The sequence below is a fragment of the Ornithorhynchus anatinus genome, chromosome 6 (genome assembly GCF_004115215.2).
Source record: "Ornithorhynchus anatinus isolate Pmale09 chromosome 6, mOrnAna1.pri.v4, whole genome shotgun sequence".
Taxonomy (NCBI): domain Eukaryota; kingdom Metazoa; phylum Chordata; class Mammalia; order Monotremata; family Ornithorhynchidae; genus Ornithorhynchus; species Ornithorhynchus anatinus.
Genome location: NC_041733.1, coordinates 2,507,085 through 2,526,266, shown reverse-complemented (window position 1 = coordinate 2,526,266; position 19,182 = coordinate 2,507,085). Strand labels below are relative to the sequence as shown.

Here is a 19,182-nt window from a genome sequence, read left to right as displayed (position 1 = left end):
TTCTCCGTGGCTTCTCCTTCTTAATCACAGATTAAGACTGTGAGCCCCATGAAGGACAAGGCCTGTGTTCCACCTGGTTAACTTGTATCTACCATAGCGCATAGTATAAGGCCTGGCACATAGTAAGTGTTTAACAAATAGCTTTAAAAAAAAAACAACAGCAAAAAAAACCACAACAAAAAACTGTGAGCCCCATGGAAGACAGGGGCTGATATCCAGCCTGATTAACTTATATCTACCCAGTGCTTAGGACAGTGCTTGAAATGTGGCCAGCGCTTAACAAATAACATAAAAAATACATACATGACAAGCCCTGTCATGAGAGGTAACAAACTAGTGCCTTGATAAAAGTACTGCAGCGATCTGAACATTGCTTACTCAGAGGGTGACCCTTACACATGCAAAGGAGAGAGAGGTTTCCATCCAGACGACAAACCGTTCAGATCTAACATATTGCTGCAAGCTCTCCTGCCCGTAACTGTTAATCCAATACACCTTTTCTACAAACCCATAAACACACGAGTGGAAAAATAGCACAGATGCTCATCTCTAATGCAATTTCCATTCAATTTCCTAAGTGCAGTCCCCGTGTGCAAACTAGCTTAACGTTATGTTTAGCTTGCAAATTCTTTTAATAAATAATGAATGCAATAAAACGGGGAGATCAATGGCGAGCTGAGAAATTATAAAAAAAAAAAGTCTTTTGTGTTCAGACCGTCGGCCGATTTCAAACTTTAATCCGGAGACCAATCAATATTACTTTTTCTTTTTAACCCATCACATAAATAGCAGAGAGACTAAATGCAACCTAAATGCTATTACCAGGTATCAGTGGCCAGAAACCTGATAAAATCACTGGACACAATTGGAATTGAACGTTTTATTCCCTAACACTCACTGCATTATACTCCGTTAAGCGGTCAACTTGTTTAAACTCGGTTCTGAAAAAATAAATAAACCCACCCCATGGTTCAGTAATAAAAATGCTGCTGTTCATTCTTTCTGTCCCTGAACTTCTCCGGAGTGTGCTCTTTGCGGTAGTATCTTTGTAAAAAATTATTCAGCACCATCTGCTCTAATAATCCAAATGAATCTAGACGGGTCAAAATAATATGCCGTAAGCGGTAATTTTATCTTCACAGAATCATTTGTGAAAGTGAATTTTCCCCTTCTAAAACTGCATCATTCCTCAGAAAGAAAATATAATTATTTCTTACAAGAAAAACAGAGAAGGGGAGAGGGGAGAGGAAAAAAAGCGGGGGGCGGGGGGGAGAGAAGAGGCAAGTTGAGGAAAGAAGAGAATAATTCAGTACAGGTTTCAGCAAGAGTCGGTTTCTTCATCTCAGGAGGGAAGGAAGGTAAAACACCCACCGTGATAGGTATTAGCGTTTCTAACACAAATGTCATCCACCGTAAGGGGTTGGTCACCCCAGCCGGCCTTGTTTCCCATTAGAAACCGGCTGCAAGACTGCTTCGTTCTTGGGGACAGAGCTCTCCTCTAAAAGAATAAACCCACATCGTCCAGTCTCATCGAATTGGGGTAGAGGGGGGCTCTTATCTACTTAGTAACCTGTGCCTAAGTCCTCCATTACAAACTCCTCCCTTCCAAAGAACCAGAGAATTAGCATGATCAGGTGGAAAGAGCCGGTGCGTGGGAGTCAGAAGGACCTGGGTTCTAATCTCAGCTCTGTCACTTGTCTGCTCTGTGACTTCGGGCAAGTCACTTCACTTCTCCGGGCCCCATTTTCCTCATCTGGAAAATGGGGTTTAAGACCGCGAGTCCCACATGAGACAGGGACTGTGTCCGACCCCATTATCTTGTATCTCCCCCAGTGCTTAGTACAGTAACTGGCTGTAAACGCTAAACATATATCCCAAGGAATATCATTTTTACCGGAGTCCCTTTCAAGCCACTTGTCCAGTTCCTCCACTCTGGCCTCCAACCCTGGATTTCCCCAGCCCTGTCCTGGAAGTCTCTTTGGAATGCCTTGGTCAGAAGGGTATGAATAGCTTTTATAATGGAATAAAAATTTAAATGTCAGTTGACGCACCGCATGGCTCCATTCAGGATGCCAGCAACGAGCACACAACTCCAGGCTGCGCCACAGAAAATCAAGAATGGCCAGACTCCATCCCGCTCCAGATTTCACAGGTGAAAGGAAAAGCAGAACTTCCGCTGTCGATGGAAGCAGCACGGCATAGTGCTTAGAACAGTGGTTGGCACGTAATAAGCACTTAACAAATACCGTTATTATTATAGTGGATAGGGCAGAGGCCTGGGAGTCAGAAGGTCATGGGTTCTAATCCCAGCTCCGCCACTTGTCTGCTGTGTGGCCTTGGGCAAGTCGCTTCAACTTCCCTGTGCCTCAGTGACCTCATCTGTACAATGGGGCTTAGGACTGCGAGCCCCACGCAGGACAGGGACTGTGTCCAACGTGATTTCCTTATATCCACCCCAGAGCTTAATACAGTGCCTGGCACAGAGGAAGCACTTAACAGATACCATTATTATGATTATTAATATCGACTCCAGAGTCGGTAGCCATCCCCCCAGCATATCCCCACCGTGACTACTTACTCTGCTTCCCCAAGTCCAGGTAAACCTCCGACTCTGCTATGAGAAACGCAGGTCGATGATGAACTCCGTCAAGAAATCTCATTTTCCACCACCGGTTCAAGCTGGTGAATCAACGCGACCATGAAGCGGCCCAGGAGGGCCAGCGACGTGTCTAATCGGATCGTCTTGTATTCATTCAATCGTATTTATTGAGCACTTACTGTGTGCAGAGCACAGAACTAAGCGCTTAGAAAGTACAATTCGACAACAGAGAGAGACAATCCCTATCCAACATTGGGCTCACAGTCCTGCATCTGCCTCAGCCACTGGTGTGGGCTTCGCACTGAGTAAGTGAGCAACCAAGACAAGCATCTTGCCTTCCTACCTTCACAGGATGACTCTACTCATTGGCCTTAGATTTCAACTGTTGCCCCTGAAAAGAAAGCAATGGAACACCTGCCCACATCCCTGCTCAAAAACGTTTCACTCTACCACTTAGAACTTTCTCGAAGTTCACTCTAAACTCCCCTTGGAAACGCCCTCCCCACCGTATCCTGTTCTCTGAGCATCTTCCCGGGCGTCTGAAGGAGCTGAAACTCGGGCATTCTATCAGAGAAAGCTCCCTGTTTTCCCATCCTGATGGATTAACAAAATCAGAGTGAGCCTAAGTTGCAGTGAAACAGAGTATCAATTTGGCCCGGGCCCAGGCTGCCGTTCTATTACAGCGTTACCTTTATTAAATTTGAGATCCTTTCATTCATTCATTCAATAGTATTTAGTGAGCACTGACTATGTGCAGAGCACTGTACTAAGCGCTTGGAACGTACAATCAGGCAACGGATAGAGACAATCCCTGTCCAGTGACGGACTCACAATCTAAACGGAACGCTGACGGGACCGGTCTGATCTCCCACTCTCTGTGGTGGCCGATTCTAGCCGGGTTTCCGTGAGCCACACGGTAGTGAATGTAACCCGTGCCCTCGGAGGTTTCCCCGACGAGCCTGCAATCTCCCTAACGTGAAGGAGGCGAAGAGTCGAGGGAAGAAAGCGGGGTCGTTTGGGGGAACGGCATGGGATTCGGCAACAGTCGCTCTTTGATTTTTTTTGAGAAGATCCCCGCCACCGGATGCAGTGAGATGGCTCCATTTCAATGGGCTGGGGTCAGGGTGCTTTCGGCCTGCACGTGCTCCCCGAGAAGGGAGATGTTATACCGAAGGTTGCCTTTCTTAATGTGCGATCTTTTAGGATCCACCAACCTTGGGCCCCAGAATAGAACTCCTCTGGCACTTTCAGCGCTAAATCCCAAAGAAACAATGAATGCACAATGGGCAGACGGCTTCCTCCCTGAAAGAAAAGAAATGTTCAATCCAGGAGGAGTTGCAAATTGAAATCCCTTGGTCAAACTATACTGCAGCGGCATTAAGCCCCACGAGAAGCTTATTAGTCAGGATTAAAAAAAAAAAAAACTAAGACCCTTCTGTAATCAATTTGGATGCAATGTTTTCTATTTATAGTGACACCAGCAATGAGTCCCAATCAGATATTACATATTCTCATCATTCCTACTATAATGAAATATTAATGGGGAGAAAATGGTTACGGTGTTAAAGAGCTACACTATATTTAGATTTTTATATTGATTTCCTCCATTTTGGAAGAGTTGCGATCATTTGGTCTGAGATGGAACAAGTTCAACTTCCCGTTTAAGAGGAGAGTGTAGTATTTTCCTCAACATCACCCTCTGATTAAGCTGATAGCCCCCCATTACACACACACACACACACACACACACACACCAAAAAAACCAACACACACACACATTCAAACACACACACACACACACACGCCCCGATGGCTAAATAAACAATTTAATTATTCCAACAAAAAAAGCAGAAAGGGGATACCGGCACTTTAAAAACTTCAATCTCTCTGGCATCGCTGGCAGTGTATGGGAACATTAATGCATCTGTCATGATAACAAGCTAAGAATAACATCTAGACATCAAACCGAGCAGAGAATCCATCTGAAGTGATTCATTCAGATCTGTCTCATTGATTTATTAAACACAGGGCAACATCTGCAGCCTCCCAGAGCCGCTTGGCGAAATGAATGCAAGATCAATTCAAATGGAAAAAAGTGCAAAAGAGATAAATCAAAACACAATTTGCATGCCGTTCCACAATCAGCCTCATTGGGTGCAAATGCTCCGTTTCCCTCCCCGACCAAATGTGGTTAAATGTTGTTTTATCTCCTTAGAATTGGCTGAGTGGAAGTGACAGTGAAGAGTTTTGCAGGTTGAGATGGTGAAAGGGAAAGAGACGAGGGGGGGAGGGGGAGGGCGGGGGCAGTCGCTTGCAAAGACCTAGGGAACATGCAACAAGAATATCATTAATACCTAATTGTTTCGCTTTGGGGGAAAATAGTCCTAGGTCTATTTCCCCAGAAACGGCATGTTTTGGGCTTCCAGTTAAATTGCGCCGAGAGTAAAACACAAATCTGCCAAGGAACGGGGCTGGGGAGGGGAAAAAAAAAAACCAAAAAAACCCAAAGAACAACAACAAAACCCGGCTACTAAACAGCTTGTATCTTTGAAACTGCAAGTTAAATTGCCAGTGGAGAGCTATCTGTTTTGTCAACAGAGAAGTCATATATTTTGATTAAGCTTCCTCCCAATTAGATCTGCCTGCTCTGAGCATTTTAAAAACATCTAGGGATTTTATTAAGACAAATAAGGTTACTTAAGAAAGGGTCAGAGATGTCAGCTTTGACATTTTCCACAGGTTGTGTGTGAGGCTCCCCGTTTTAAAACGATACAAAAATTTCACCGTCTGCAAAAGAAGATGTCTCAAACTGCTGATTCTGTGTCTTTCAGGGGACCCGTCCCGTGTGTCCAAAGCCAACAAACGGCTTTCTATCATGCCCTGGGTTTTTTGTTTTTGTTTTGTTTTTAACCCGATATTCATCACCTAATAAATGCATCTGTTCATGCGGTGCCAGAGGCAGGCTAAGTTCTTTAGACAAACAGCTAAATTGTTTACGTGTGCCCAAGTGTACATTTAAAATCCACACACACACATGGAGGCTCTCTGCATTGGCACATGACCGGCTTGCTTTAATTATAATCTTGACATCATGCTTCTAATAAAGACGGAGCATTGTTGACTCTGTGGCCGCTTTTAAGAGACAACGTGACTGAACACTCACTATCTCATGAAATAAAACGTCTCTGTTGCCTCGATCTGTTTGGGAAACCCTCCTGTTTTTCTGCCAGCCAAAATTCAGACAGAAACCTTCACGGAGCAAAACGGGGCCAAAGAGCTGCCGCTCCGGTCCTCTTTAGGGGAAGGGCAGGGTTTTCAAAGTCAGATATGAAGGCAGCCTCAGGAGGGACCATCGAGAATCCAGCAAATGCAACTATGAAGCCGGAACGGCTGGATCGCGTAGTGTCAGAGAGCGCCCAAAGTTAAAAAAGTTGTGTGTACGTGTGTGTGTGTAAAAGTCACTGTAAATGCAAGTTCCGGGCTCACGGTCACCTTTCTGCCCTGCTTTGGTCACAGAGGTAACACGGTAGAGCAATCGTATACTCCACTTTAAATTTGAAAAAGCCTGCTCGTTGCTTCACTCGAATTCAACTGCCCAAATACCCCACATGTATTATTCAAATGACTCCAGCCAACCAAGGTTGGTCCTTTTTACGACCATCCACTTAAGCAAAATGAAGTGAGGGGGGTAAAGTTGAACGTTTTCTGTCCTCCAGATAAAGGCACCCTCGACGGTGAAATCCAGGAGGGTTGCTTTTGGAGAGGTGGGAGAGCTGGCGTGGCCCTGGAGTAAACGGGTTAGTTTTCCTCCTTTCCCCCACTAAACAAAACAAAGTCAATATTTTCCCTTACGCCTGCATTTATCTCCAGTGACTAAATGTATTCACAGCTTGAGAATTTAGCAGACCTTTTTCATTCAGTCCCCACTGCAGGAAAGAGAAAAGAAATGACAGAGACAAAGAAAGACATAGGCTTTCTGAACTTTCCTGACTTGGCTCTTTCTAACTTTAAACCGATTCCCCACTAGTAGGGAACAGCAAGCAGCTCAGAGAGATCGAGCCACTGCGGAGAGCAAGCTCGAAGAAGAGAGTCAAAACTTGTCCAAGCTGTTGTGTGCCTGACTCCGGCCATCGGGTTTTAGGTCATCTTCCAACCGAACGGCTCTAAAGTGATTTTCTCAAGTTGAAAGGGAATGAAAGGAATGCTTGTGTCTGGAAATTGCAGGGATGCAATGAGTCATGAGTCATGGACAATGTACGGTCAGAGGTTTTTTGTGTTTTGGGCTTGGGTTTGGGGGTTTGTCTTTCAGATGGCACCATCGGGTACGTCTTCCCGACTTCTCTAGTGAAAAGGATCTTGACTTTGGATGAACATTAAAAAAGCCACGGCCCCCCCGACACGAAGAAATCCTAGCTCGACCACACCTGAGCCCGTTGTTGGGCAGGGTTTGTCTCTTATCTGTTGCCGAATTGTACATCCCAAGCGCTTGGTACAGTGTTCTGCACACAGTAAGATTTCAATCAAGACGGCTGAATGAAGGAATGAACCATTTGTGTGTTCTGACTGACCATTTTCACGGCAAACTTGGTCCCTCGGATTTAAAAGAATCTCCTGATCCGGTGGGTCCCGTACTTCAGGCTGACTAGTTTGAAGAAGGGCACACAACTTAAGCGCTTAGTACAGCACACAGTAAGCACTCACTAAATACGACTGAATGAACTGAAGGAAGCAGCCTGGCTTAGTGGCAAGAGCAGGGGCTTGGGAGTCAGGGGACGTGGGTTCTAATCCCGATTCCGCCACTTGTCTGCTGTGTTGACCTTGGCCGAGTCACCTAACTTCTCTGTGCCTCAATTCCTTCACCTGTAAAATGGGGATTAAAACTGTGAGCCCCGCGTGGGACAACCTGATTACCTTGTATCTACCCCAGAGCTTAGAACAGCGCTTGGCACATAGTAAGCGCTTAACAAATACCATCATGATTAGAATGAACTGAGAACTGGCTAAGAGTGGGCGAGTCATGACGCATCAAACTCAAATGCCACTTGTACCTCTTCCAGACAAGGATTCATTAAAGAAAATTTTGGGGTTTTGGGGTTGTTTTTTTTTTTTTTGGCTCATGGCACATACGGAGAGGAAACTGCCAGTAATCTCCTTAGATAGGGGCCTCCCCTTCAACGGTGCATCATGAAAATGCATCCGTGGACCGATGAAGATAAATCTCCGTTCTAAGCCAAGTCTGGGAGTTTTCCTCTAACACACTTGTTCCTCTCTGTTTTCCCTACCCACCCCCGTTTCCCGGCCCTCTTTTCTCCCCCCAGGAGGAAGGTATTTAGTGGCCTCGAATGGGGCTAGGATCCAGGCTTAGGATCAGGTCTCCCAGGCCCATTAGCCGCTCTCCTGGCCGTATTGTTCGAGCACCTCTCTCCGCCTTAAATCCACATCTGTCACCTCCTCCTGGCCTGACTCGTTTTATTGTGTGTCTCCTGGTTCCACTCCGATTGACATCCCTCTCTTCACCAGGCGCAAAAGCCATGTGAGAAAAGGAGGGCAAAAAAAGAAAAAGGCGTTCGCTTTTTGTGGCCGGGGGGGTTAGGGCAGCCCATTCGAGTTCACGCACCGTCAAGGTTTTATTTTTTAGCAGCTCCGTTCTTCTGCATTTCATTACCTCGCTAATAGAATACCGACCGAAGCCAGAGAACTTGCGGACAGCCACGAACCTCACCCTCCACCGAATTAAGAAAAAAGCGGAATTGTAAATCAACTTTCGCATCGGCCACGGAGCGCATCGTTTCAAGTATTAATCGGTTTACCAATCGGAAGCCAGTCGCTCTGTAAGTTTGCTTTCCCCCAAATACTTCTGTCACCACCACCCCCCCGGGGTACGACAGAGGGGTAAAAAGCCATCGGGAAAGAAAGAAAAGCTTCAAGAAGCAAAAATCGAGGAGACGGACATGGACAGAAAGGACAGCGGGAGGGCAGAACTGGGTCACCTTTAGAGAAAATTAAAGCAACAAGAGAAGGGGAGAGGTTAGCGGGGAGAAAGAGCGAGACCTGCAGAAGAGAGTTTAGCTGGGGTTTTTTTTTTATACTTTTACCTAAAAGACAAATCATAGCTCAGAGTCCAAGGAATTGGGAATGACCAGATGTCCCCTGTTACCCTGGAGCGAATAATTATTTGCCCCCCTCTCGATAAGAAGTGGAAACATGACTCAAACTGCATGTAAAACGCTGAGGTTGCTGGCTGGGATGTCGCGAAGCGGGTAAAGAGTTTTCCAAACTACCCCGGATTGCCCTGGAAGTGCCCTGGATCGAGCCGGGAAACGGTCAGGTTTAAGCGCCAAGGAAGGTCGGTCTCCCGCAAGGAGGTCCAGGATGAGTAGCCCCAGAAGGAGCCACTTTTTCCAGGGACTTGGGTAAAAAAAAAATTGAGTTGGCCCCTTCGGGGATGGGGTGCGGCAGAGGGAGGGCCTGGATCACCCCCCCCCCCCCCCGTGGATCTCAGCCCCCTACCCCTCCCAGATCTACTTTTGCCCAGGTGCCCTAGGCGAGGGAGCCGAATCCCTACAGAGGGGCGCTCCGCCTTGGGGCTCTGGCCCCCCCATTTCGCTGGTGTTGCTAAGGTGAAGCATCCCGGGGAGAAGGGGCAGGGGTATCCCCGGGACCAATCGCCCCCTGCCCCTCTCGGGTAGCCCCGGCCCGTCCAGAACCTGCAAGCCCGGAGGGGGAGGCCTGAGGGGCAGTCGGGGGGAGGGGGTCCGGTGGGGGGGGGGGGTGTCCAGCTAGGCCTCTGCCCTTCCTCTCCATGGGGACCCCACTTGATGGAGAGGAGAACTCAGGATCCGGTCCCCTCAACACCTGGTATCGCCCAGATATGCCACTGCCCAGGTATTGAGGGGACTCCCCTGGGGGGGCCCGTTTGGGGGGGGGGGGACGGAAGGGGGTCCAGCCGGTTTCTACCCTCCCTCCCCATGGGGACCCCACCTGATGGAGAGGAGAACTCAGGACCCGATCCCCTCAACGCCTGGTATCGCCCAGATATGCCAAGGCCCAGATATTGAGGGGACCCCCCCCCTCCCCGGGCGTGGGGGGAAAGGAGCCCCGCAGCGTGGGGTGGGGGCAAGGGGTGGGTCCCCTCTCGGTTACCAGCCCCTCCCCCGTAGCTCCTACCTATTCCCAGCGAAGGGGGGGCCCCGTGTTCCGCCCCTTGGGCAGACCGGGTCCCTCTTTTCCCCTCTTTTGCCAGGACGGCCGCCAGGGTGGGGAGGAGGGGGGAGCGGGGCGAGGCCTCAAAGTTTTCAGGACCGGCCCGGCGGTCCCCACCCCGGGGGGCGAGGAGCGAGGACGCTCTGGCGAGGAGGAGGAGGAGGAGGAGGGGGAAGGGGGGAGGGGAGAAGGGGAGGGGGCGTCCCCGGGGGGGCCCGGCGGGCACTGACCTGGCGTTGGTGCAGTCGTTGTACAAAGTTTCGAAGTCCTTCCTGGTGATGAGCTTGCAGCGGTTGACGCCGGGCTGGATGGCCCCCAGCCCCCGCAGGACCCGCACCTGCTCCACCGTGCACACCACCGGCGCTATATCCAGCCGCTTGAGCTTTGTGTAAACCGTGTGCAGGCCCCCGACCAGGTGCTTGAGGAAGAGGTCGAAGACCTGCGGCAGGCAGATCAGCTCCTGCCCGTCCACCAGGAAGGAGGCCACCTTCACCCCGTGCAGGTCGACCATCTTACAGTCGTTGCCTCCTCCTCCTCCTCCTCCTCCTCCTCCTCCTCCTCCTCCTCCTCCTCCCGCTCCCGCTCCCGCCCCCGGCCCCGGCCCCGGTCCCGGCCCCGGCCCCGGTCCCGGCCCCGGTCCCGCTCCGCCGCCCCCCCCAGGACCGGCCGGGCCGACGCCCCCCGACGAGGAGGACGACGAGGACGACGAGGACGACGAGGACGACGAGGACGACGACGAGGAGGAGATGAAGGGGTTGATGAGGCTGGGGGTGAGGCGGGGGGACTCGGACGCCGGGCTCGGGGAGTAGAGGGGGTCGGCGCGGAAGGGACCCCCCGCCGGCCCGGACGAGCCCCCGGCCCCGGCCCCGGACGAGCCCCCGGCGCCCCCGGACGAGCCCCCGGCCCCTCCGGCCCCTCCGGACGAGCCCCCGGCCCCCGCCGCCCCCGCCCCGCCGCTCGAAGTCGCGCTGACCACCGGGGGCACCGACACCGCCATGGTCCCGCTGACCGCCCGGACGGACCGACCGACCCACAGGGCAGAGGCTGGCTGGACGGACGGACGGACGGACGGACGGACGGACGGACGGATGGATGGACGGATGGATGGGCGGACGGACGGACGGACGGACGGATGGACGGATGGACGGCCGCGGGGAGGGAGGGCGGGACCGGACAGGAGCGGGCCGGGGTGGGCCGGGGTCGGGGCCGGGGTCGGGGTCGAGGCCGGGGTCGGGCTGGCTAGCCGTCCGCTCTGGCTGTCGGTCCTGGATGTGGCGCTCCTCCCGCTCGCCCCGCGCTCTCCTGGCCGAGAACTGTTGGCAGCTCCCTCTCTCCTCTCCCTCTCTCCTCTCCTCTCTCCCTCTCTCTCCTCCTTCTCCTCCTCCTCCTCCTCTCCCACGCCCCCCGCCCCCTCCCACCCACCCACACACACACACACACACACACACACACAGAGTCTCCCCCCACCCCCCGCGCCGCCCCCGGCCCGGCAGGCCTCCCCTGCAGCCAATGGGGCCGGACTGGGCAGTGGGCGGCCCCTCGGAGTGGCTGACCGGCGGCCGGGGGGAGGGGACATCCAGACACACACAGACACACACCCACCCACTTTTCTCCTTCTTCTCCCCCCCCCCCCCCCACCGTCCCAATTCGGAGGCCCGTCCTGGAGAGGAAAGACCTAAGGCGGAGGGAGGGGATGGCCCCGCCTGGAGGTCGGTTGGTCTGCGGGTGGGGGGAGGATTCGCACCCAGGGCTTCCTCCGGGCGGGGAGAGGAGACTCGGCTCGGCCGAGGCATCCCCATAACCCCTCTCCCTCGACCGACCCCCCCCCCGCCCCCGCCCGAGGCGACTCGGATCCTCCAGCGTCCCCCTCCCCGTCCCACCCTTCCGAGGCCGCCGCCACGGTGACATTTCCACCCTCGAGTTCCCCAGAGAGGAGCTCCTGGGCTCCCGGACGCCTGGGTCCCCCACCAGCCCCACAGTGGGGTCCGCCCTCTAGGCCGGCCTCCCCTCCTCCCTCCTCCCTCCCCGTTGTGGTCAGCCGTGGCCGCCTGTCAGCTGTGTGACCTCGGGCGAGCCCCCTAACTTCTCCGCGCCTCGGCGGCTTCGTCCGTAAAACGGGGACGGAGACCGTGAGCTCCACGTGGGACGGGGACCGTGCCCGACGCGATTACTCTCTACCCACCCCGGCGCTTAGAATGGTGCTCGGCACAAAGTAAGCGCTTGAATACCGTCACCGTCGTCGCCGTCGTCGTCGTTACCCAGGTCCGAGAAGTCTCCCGGCCTGCGGGAAGGCTGGCCGGCACCTCGGGAGCCCGGGCCGGGGGTGGGAGAGCCGGGAGGATGCGGAGGCCCTCTCCGCGCTGCTAAGCGCTCCGTAGAGTTAGCTCCCCTCTAGCTCTCCCGAGCGCTCGGAGGTGAGGAAAAAGTCCCGGCTGGGGAATCCGCTCAGACTGGAAAGGCTACTTTAAAGGGATGGGAGATGTCCTTCTGGTCTCCGGACTCCTGAAGCCGGGGCAGCTCATCCGAGGGAAACCGGCTCCTCCGCCGGTCTGCCGTGTGACCCTCAGCGGGTCACTTCGCTTCTCCGGGCCCGCGATCTTACCCGTGGAATGAGGATAAAGGCCGGGAGGCCCGAGCGAGACACGGATTGGGTCCGACCCGTCATTGGCTAGTATTTACTCCGGTGCCTAGAGCGGTGCCCGGCACGGAGTAGGTGCTTAAAGAATATCCTTAAAAAAAATGTTAGCGCGACCCGGGAGAAAGAGCCCGGGATGGAAATCGAGAGACCCGTCAGCTTGCTGGGTGACTTTCGGCCAGAGCCCCCGCACCTCTCGGTTTCCGAAACTCTTAAATGGGTAAAAGATCTCTGCTCTCCCTCCCTCTCTGACTGTGACCCCCGTGTGGGTCGGGAACTGTGTCTGACCTGAATATCTTGTCCCTGTCCCGGCCCCTGGCACGGTGCTTTGGCCCAGAGTAGATGCTTGATAAGTACAATGGTGATCATAACAATTGCTATGATTATTATGGTTCTCCCCAAGAGAAGGGTGGGAGGAAAAGCGATCGTGAAACCCCGAATGCAAAGCTACCCACAGATTTTGAGTGAATTGGGCAGAAAGGGTAGGGAGATACCCAGATGTGGTCTTTAACTTCATTAAAAATGACCAAAGGTTTTTAAACCATGAACAGAAATAGAGAGGGAAATACCTGGGCATTAATATTTTATGGCAAGTAAGAATGTGGAATTGTGACCCTCGCTCTTCTCTCGACTCAGCTGCCTCCCTGGTCCAATCCGCCAAACCGCACCCCTCCCGGCCTTCGGACCTGCTTAAAATGTCTCCTTCTCCTCCTCCGGGAAGGGGACTTAAAAGAGACTGACCTTATTTTATTTCTCGGGACAAGGGTTTGGATTGATTGATGATCGACTGATCGATTTTTCCTCAACCTTCCTCGCCGATAAGCTCTCTTAGGAAGGTGACTCCTTACCTCTCCTTCGGAGGCGAGAGCCTGGGTGCGCACGCGTACGCACGCACACACTCCTCAATCAATCTATCAAACGGTGTGTAGTGAGCACCTATTGTGTACCGAGCAGTGCACTTGGAGGAGCACCGTTGGAATCGGTTGACGTGATTCCTACCCTCAAGGAGCTCACAGTTTAGCGGGGGAAATGAGCAAATAAATTACAGGTAAGAGGAAGTGATACGGTCTATAGGAAATGTATACCTTCCAGGCCACAGCTCATTCTCTTTAAAGACAGAGGCAAACGTCCATCCTCAGTCTCTGCGCTATTATTTCATGCTCAAATAATTCCCCGTCAAAATGCTTAGGTACCACAGGTGTTTTTGAAATACAAGGTCAGAGAGCCTAACATCGCTGTCTGCCTCAAGAACCGTTAAAAGTACAAACTTTAAAAAGGTTTCATCTGGTGCCGGTGAAAGAAAAAGTGAGAAGGGGGGAACTCGATGCAGACTGCAGAAAAAATGCAGTCTTTTTTTTTTGTCAGAGACGGTCACGATCCAACGCTCCTGCTAATTTGTTATATTGTGGTCTCCCGAGCGCTTGGTACAGTGCTCTGCACAAGGTAAGAGCGCAATAAATGCGATCGATTCAACATCAAGTTTGAGTCGACGGGTGTCTGGATAGAATCCAGTAAATATGAAGATTACACCGGCTCTTAAAATGACTTGCCGCGGGCCCGTTTTAGGCACGGAGGAGTCAGTCGGCCGTATTTTTGTGAAAGATTTGTTTTCAACCAATCGGTCGTATCTACCGAGTGCGTACTCTGAGCACGGGAGTACAGCGCTCTGCACGTAGTAAGCGCTCAATAAATGCTATTGAATGAATGAATGAACTAAGCGCCTGGTAGAATGCACAAGAGTTATAGTAGACACCAACCTTGGCCCTTAAGGAGTTTGCCATCTTGCCTAGGAGGCAGACACTACGATAGAGTTGGGAGAAGCGGTAGAGTATAAAAACGTGTCCTGAGTGCCACCGGATGAGAGGTTGTGTGCATTCAAGTCTTAAGTGGCAGGAAAGCGCCAAAGTCACAGTATTGGATCGTTTTTATTCGACTGTAGCTTTCGAGCGCTCACTGGGTGCGGAGCATTGCATTGAAAGTTTGGGAGAGTACCTTATAACAGTAAGCAGACGCATTCCCTGCCCACAGTGAGCTTACGGTCTAGAGGATGAACTGACGGGGGGGAATAGGGTGGGGATGTGGGAGATTAATCAGAGGAGGCTCCCGGAAGGAGCTGGGATTTCAGAAGGACCTTGAAGATGGGGAGAGCGGAGGGAGCTGAGGTGGCGTGGAAGAGGCGTGTAGCAGGGAGAGAGCTACAGGGAATGAATCTTACCAACTCTGCTCCTCTCTCCTTTCTCAAGCGCTTAGTACAGTGCTCTCCACACACAGTAAGGGCTCAATTAATATGATGGAGGAGGAGGAGGAGGAGGAGGAGGAAGGAGGTCTGAGGGTAGGTGGATGCAGCTGTTTTCATTCATTCATTCATTCAATCATTTATTGAGCACTTACTGTGTGCAGAGCACTGTATTAAGCCCTTGGAAAGTACAATTCAGCAACAGATAGAGGCAATCCCTACCCAGCGACGGGAACACAGTCTAGAAGGGGGAGACAGACAACAAAACAAAACAAGCAGACAGGCCTTCCTGTGGGTAGGTTATGATTTTCATTGAAAGATTGGTTTACAGATTAAAGGTTGGGAAGCCGTGTGGCTAGGGGAAAAGACACCGACCTAGAACTCAGGGGACTTTCATTCTAATCCCAGTTCCACCTCTTGCATACTGGGTGACCTCGGGCATGTGCCTTAATGGCTCTGTGCCTCAGTTTCCTCATCTGTAAAATGGAGATTAAATACCTGTACTCTCTCTCCCTTAGACTAGAGCACAGAGATTGCGTCTGATCTGATTGTGCCTTTTCTAATCCGGTGCTCGGCCCATAGTAAGCACTTAAATAGATATTATTATTATTATTATTATTATTATAGTTATCGTTATAGCTCTAGCTTCCTGTCCACCTCATTTCTCTCCAGGGCAGTAACTTGGCTTTATGCTATCGTCAGGATCCTTTTGCTCAGCCCGTGAATTCCCGGGGATTTCAGGAACACGACCCCTCTCCTGCTCTTGTGAAACAGACATTCTGAAACCCACCCAGCCTAAAGAAGAAAAGCGCGCATTCTCACAAAAGTCAGATTTACCATCCTCGATCCATGAGATTGAGACAACGTCATTTTGTGTACGACGTTTGGGATGGACACTGTGAGCCCCATGTGGGACAGGGACTGTTTCCAACCCGATTTGCTTGTGACCATCCCGGTGCTTAGTCCAGTGCCTGAGACACTATGCGCTTAACAAATATCACAATTATTTTTATTATTTTATTATTATTATGTGAACCGGGTATGACTGAGGACACGACAGTTTCCAGATTCTGAGGAATGAATTCTAAAAGCCATAGTGACCCAGACTGATCACCATGGGGAAAACCAGGATTACATCTACTATCGATCAATCCATCCGTCGTATTTATAGAGCGCTTAGTATGTGTAGAGCATTGGGAGGATCCAGTACGGCTCAGTTGGTGGTCACTTTGCCTGCCCACAGAGAGATCTCTTGACAGTAAGATGGTGGGCTAGTCTCCTACCAACTCCAGACTGTAAGCTCTTTATGGGCAGAGATCATGTCTACAAGCTTCATTATCTTCTCCCAGATGCTTAGTTCTCAGGGTTTGACTCTGCACACGCTAAGTGCTCAATAAATACAGAATACTTAATAAATAACTACTCCGTAACAGATCTGATTTGAAACCCTTCGGCACCAAAGCAAACCTTCAGTTCAGTCTTTCTATTTCTGTCTCTTTCTAAGAGGTCTTCCTCTTAGAATATCCTCTTGTGAGGTTTAAGAGTGCTAATTATCATTAGAAAATGTCATCGGTTGGATTTAAGAGGGAATGTGTCAATTTCCCCTTGCCTTTTCTTCCTACTTTGAAGACTTCTGTTTTGTTGATTTGGGGTTTTGTTTTTTGGTGCGTTTTTTTTTTTTTTCCTGGGGGTGGGAGGGGCGGGATTCAGAGATTAATGAGACCATCAAATTCCGCGCCGAGGTTCTCTTTTTCCTCTCTGACTTTAATGTCTTCCATAAGCTAAACATATTTCTAAATAAGACTGAGTTTGTGCAAGGCCAGAAGAACCCTCACGCATCAGCACCCTGCAAGTCGGAGCGACACGGAGCAATATAAAATTATAAAGGCTGTAGTAAAAACAGTCCCCTTGAGAGGTGACTATCCGTGGAGAGGCAGGCAACGCATTTCGACCGAGAAAACGCTCAAGGTTTGTGAATTAATACCAGGCTGGCAGGCACACGAGCCTCCCTAAACCTTAGGAGAGCAACCCCAACCCGGACAATATCTCATCAGAGTAAAAAAACAAGATGCTCCTTCTCAGACCTTATCTGGGACCCCACTGTTAACGGCAATGGGCACGCGGTCAAATTTCCCAGATGTAATTAGAAATCTACCTTTTTTTTTCTAATTCGATACTCGATTTTTTTGTGGGGGTGGGGGGAGAGGGGTGGTCCATTTGTGCCTCAAGGCAAAATATCCCACTTTGCTTGACATTCACAGACGGTGAAATGCGGGCAACAATTTTAATTAAAAATGGAAGAATTGACGGCCGGTTTCGGGGCCGTGAAATACCAAGAGCGGCGGAAAGGGCCGGTGATCAGAATAGGCGTTCAAGCGAGTCCCGAGGAATCAAGTGGCTCACTGGATGCTGACGGGCACCACGGGAGTGGGGGAGGGGAGAGGGGCTTCCGAGGCTCTCACCAAGACCCTCGAGGTGGAAAGAGTAGCCAGGTGGGAAGACTGTAAGCTTGTCATGGGCGGGGAATGTGTCCGATAGATCGTCGTACTCTCCCTCTTTTCATTCATTCAATCGTATTTACTGAGCTCTTACTGCGTGCAGAGCACTGTACTAAGCGCTTGGAAAGTACAGTTCGGCAACAGAGACCATCCCTACCCAACAACGGGTTCACAGTCTAGAAGAGGAGCGACAGACGACAAAACAAAACAAGTAGACAGGCATCCTGTCCTTCCACTCCCTCCTGACTCGCTCCCTTTATTCATCTCCCCCACCCAGCCCCACGGCACTGAAGTCCATCTCTGTCGTTTATTTATTTCTATTAATGTCTGTCTCCGACCCCAGACTGTCAGCTCGTCGTGGGCGGGGAAAGTGTCCGTTTATTGTTACAGCGTCCTCTCCCAAGCGCTTAGTACAATGCTCTGCACATAATAAGTGCTCAAGAACCACGATTGACTGACTGAATGGCTGACCGGCCATATGACTGGCCAACGTGAAACGTAAAGCCAGATGGCTTTTCCCGATGTTCCTTTATTTCTCGCTCTTTTGATGATTATGCTATTTGTCGTTAAGAGCTTACTACGCATCAGACACTCTTCTAAGCGCTGGGGTAGATACAAGATAATCAGGTCAGGTGCCGTCCCTGTTCCTCAGCCGTGACCTCTGACCTGTGACCTCTGACTTTGGAGTAGTATAGCCTCTGAGAGAGCCCCCCCCGAGGGACACAGACACCCCCCACCCCCCGACTGTCAGTTCCTCCTCTAGACTATAAGCGTGTGGTGGGCAGGGAATGTGTATATGTTTTCTGTATATATTTTATATATTAACTGTATATATTAACTGTATATATTTTCATTACCCTATTTATTTTGTTAATGAAATGTCCATCGCCTCGATTCTATTTAGTCGCCCCCGTTTTTGCGAGACGTCCTTCCCCTCGACTCTATTCATCGCCATCGTTCCCGTCCGTCCGTCTCCCCCGATCAGACCGTGAGCCCGTCGAACGGCAGGGACCGTCTCTATCTGTTGCCGACTCGTTCATTCCAAGCGCTTAGTACAGTGCTCTGCACATAGTAAGCGCTCAATAAATACTATTGAGTGAATGAATGAATGAATGAATGTGTCTAGCACAGCAGCAGCAGCTGAGGGAAGCAGTGTGGTCTAATGGTTAGCGCGTGGGCCTGGGCGTCAGAAGAAACTAGGTTCTAAATCTGGCTCCGCCACTTGTCTGCTGTGTGACCCTGAGGAAGTCACCTCACTTCTCTGCCTCAGTTCCCTCATCTGTAAAATGGGGATTAAGACTGTGAGCCCTAGTGTGGGACAGGGATTGAGTCCAACCCGATTAACTTCGAGAAGCAGCGTGGCTCGGTGGAAAGAATCCGGGCTTGGGAGTCAGAGGTCATGGGTTCTAATCCCGGCTCTGCCACTTGTCAGCTGTCTGACTTTGGGCAAGTCACTTCACTTCTCTGGGCCTCAATTACCTCATCTGTAAAATGGGGATGAAGACTGTGAGCCCCACGAGGGACAACCTGATCACTTTAGAACAGTGCTTTGCACCTAGTAATCGCTTAACAAATACCAACATTATTATTAACTTGGGTCTACCCCAGTGCTTAGTACAGTGCCTGGCATATATTCATTCAATCATATTTATTCAACACTTACTTTGTGCAGAGCATTCAGTCATTCAATAGTATTTATTAATAATAATAATAATAATGTTGGTATTTGTTAAGCGCTTACTATGTGCCGAGCACTGTTCTAAGCGCTGGGGTAGACACAGGGGAATCAGGTTGTCCCACGTGGGGCTCACAGTCTTAATCCCCATTTTACAGATGAGGGAACTGAGGCACAGAGAAGTGAAGTGACTCGCCCACGGTCACACAGCCGACAAGTGGCAGAGCTGGGATTCGAACTCATGAGCCCTGACTCCAAAGCCCGTGCTCTTTCCACTGAGCCACGCTGATTTATTGAGTGCTTACTATGTGCAGAGCACTGTACTAAGCACTTGGA

At 50.9% G+C, this 19,182-nt stretch overlaps 1 protein-coding gene across 2 annotated transcripts in view; it reads right to left on the bottom strand.

Annotated features, from left to right (window-relative positions):
* The window catches only part of DACH2 (dachshund family transcription factor 2), a 448,249-nt gene extending 437,353 nt beyond the window's left edge, over nucleotides 1-10,896 (bottom strand). The window contains exons 1-3 of one of the 2 annotated variants that reach the window (XM_029067347.1): nucleotides 10,718-10,896; nucleotides 10,543-10,630; nucleotides 10,033-10,368 (exon numbers count right to left, since the gene is read on the bottom strand). In XM_029067347.1, coding sequence (XP_028923180.1) covers nucleotides 10,033-10,368; nucleotides 10,543-10,630; nucleotides 10,718-10,799 — 506 coding nt within the window. In that variant the 5' untranslated portion in view covers nucleotides 10,800-10,896. Of the gene's footprint in view, nucleotides 1-10,032; nucleotides 10,369-10,542; nucleotides 10,631-10,717 lie in introns of those variants that run through there. The other variant, XM_029067346.1, reaches the window with a different exon arrangement.
* Nucleotides 10,897-19,182: the final 8,286 nt, after the last annotated feature.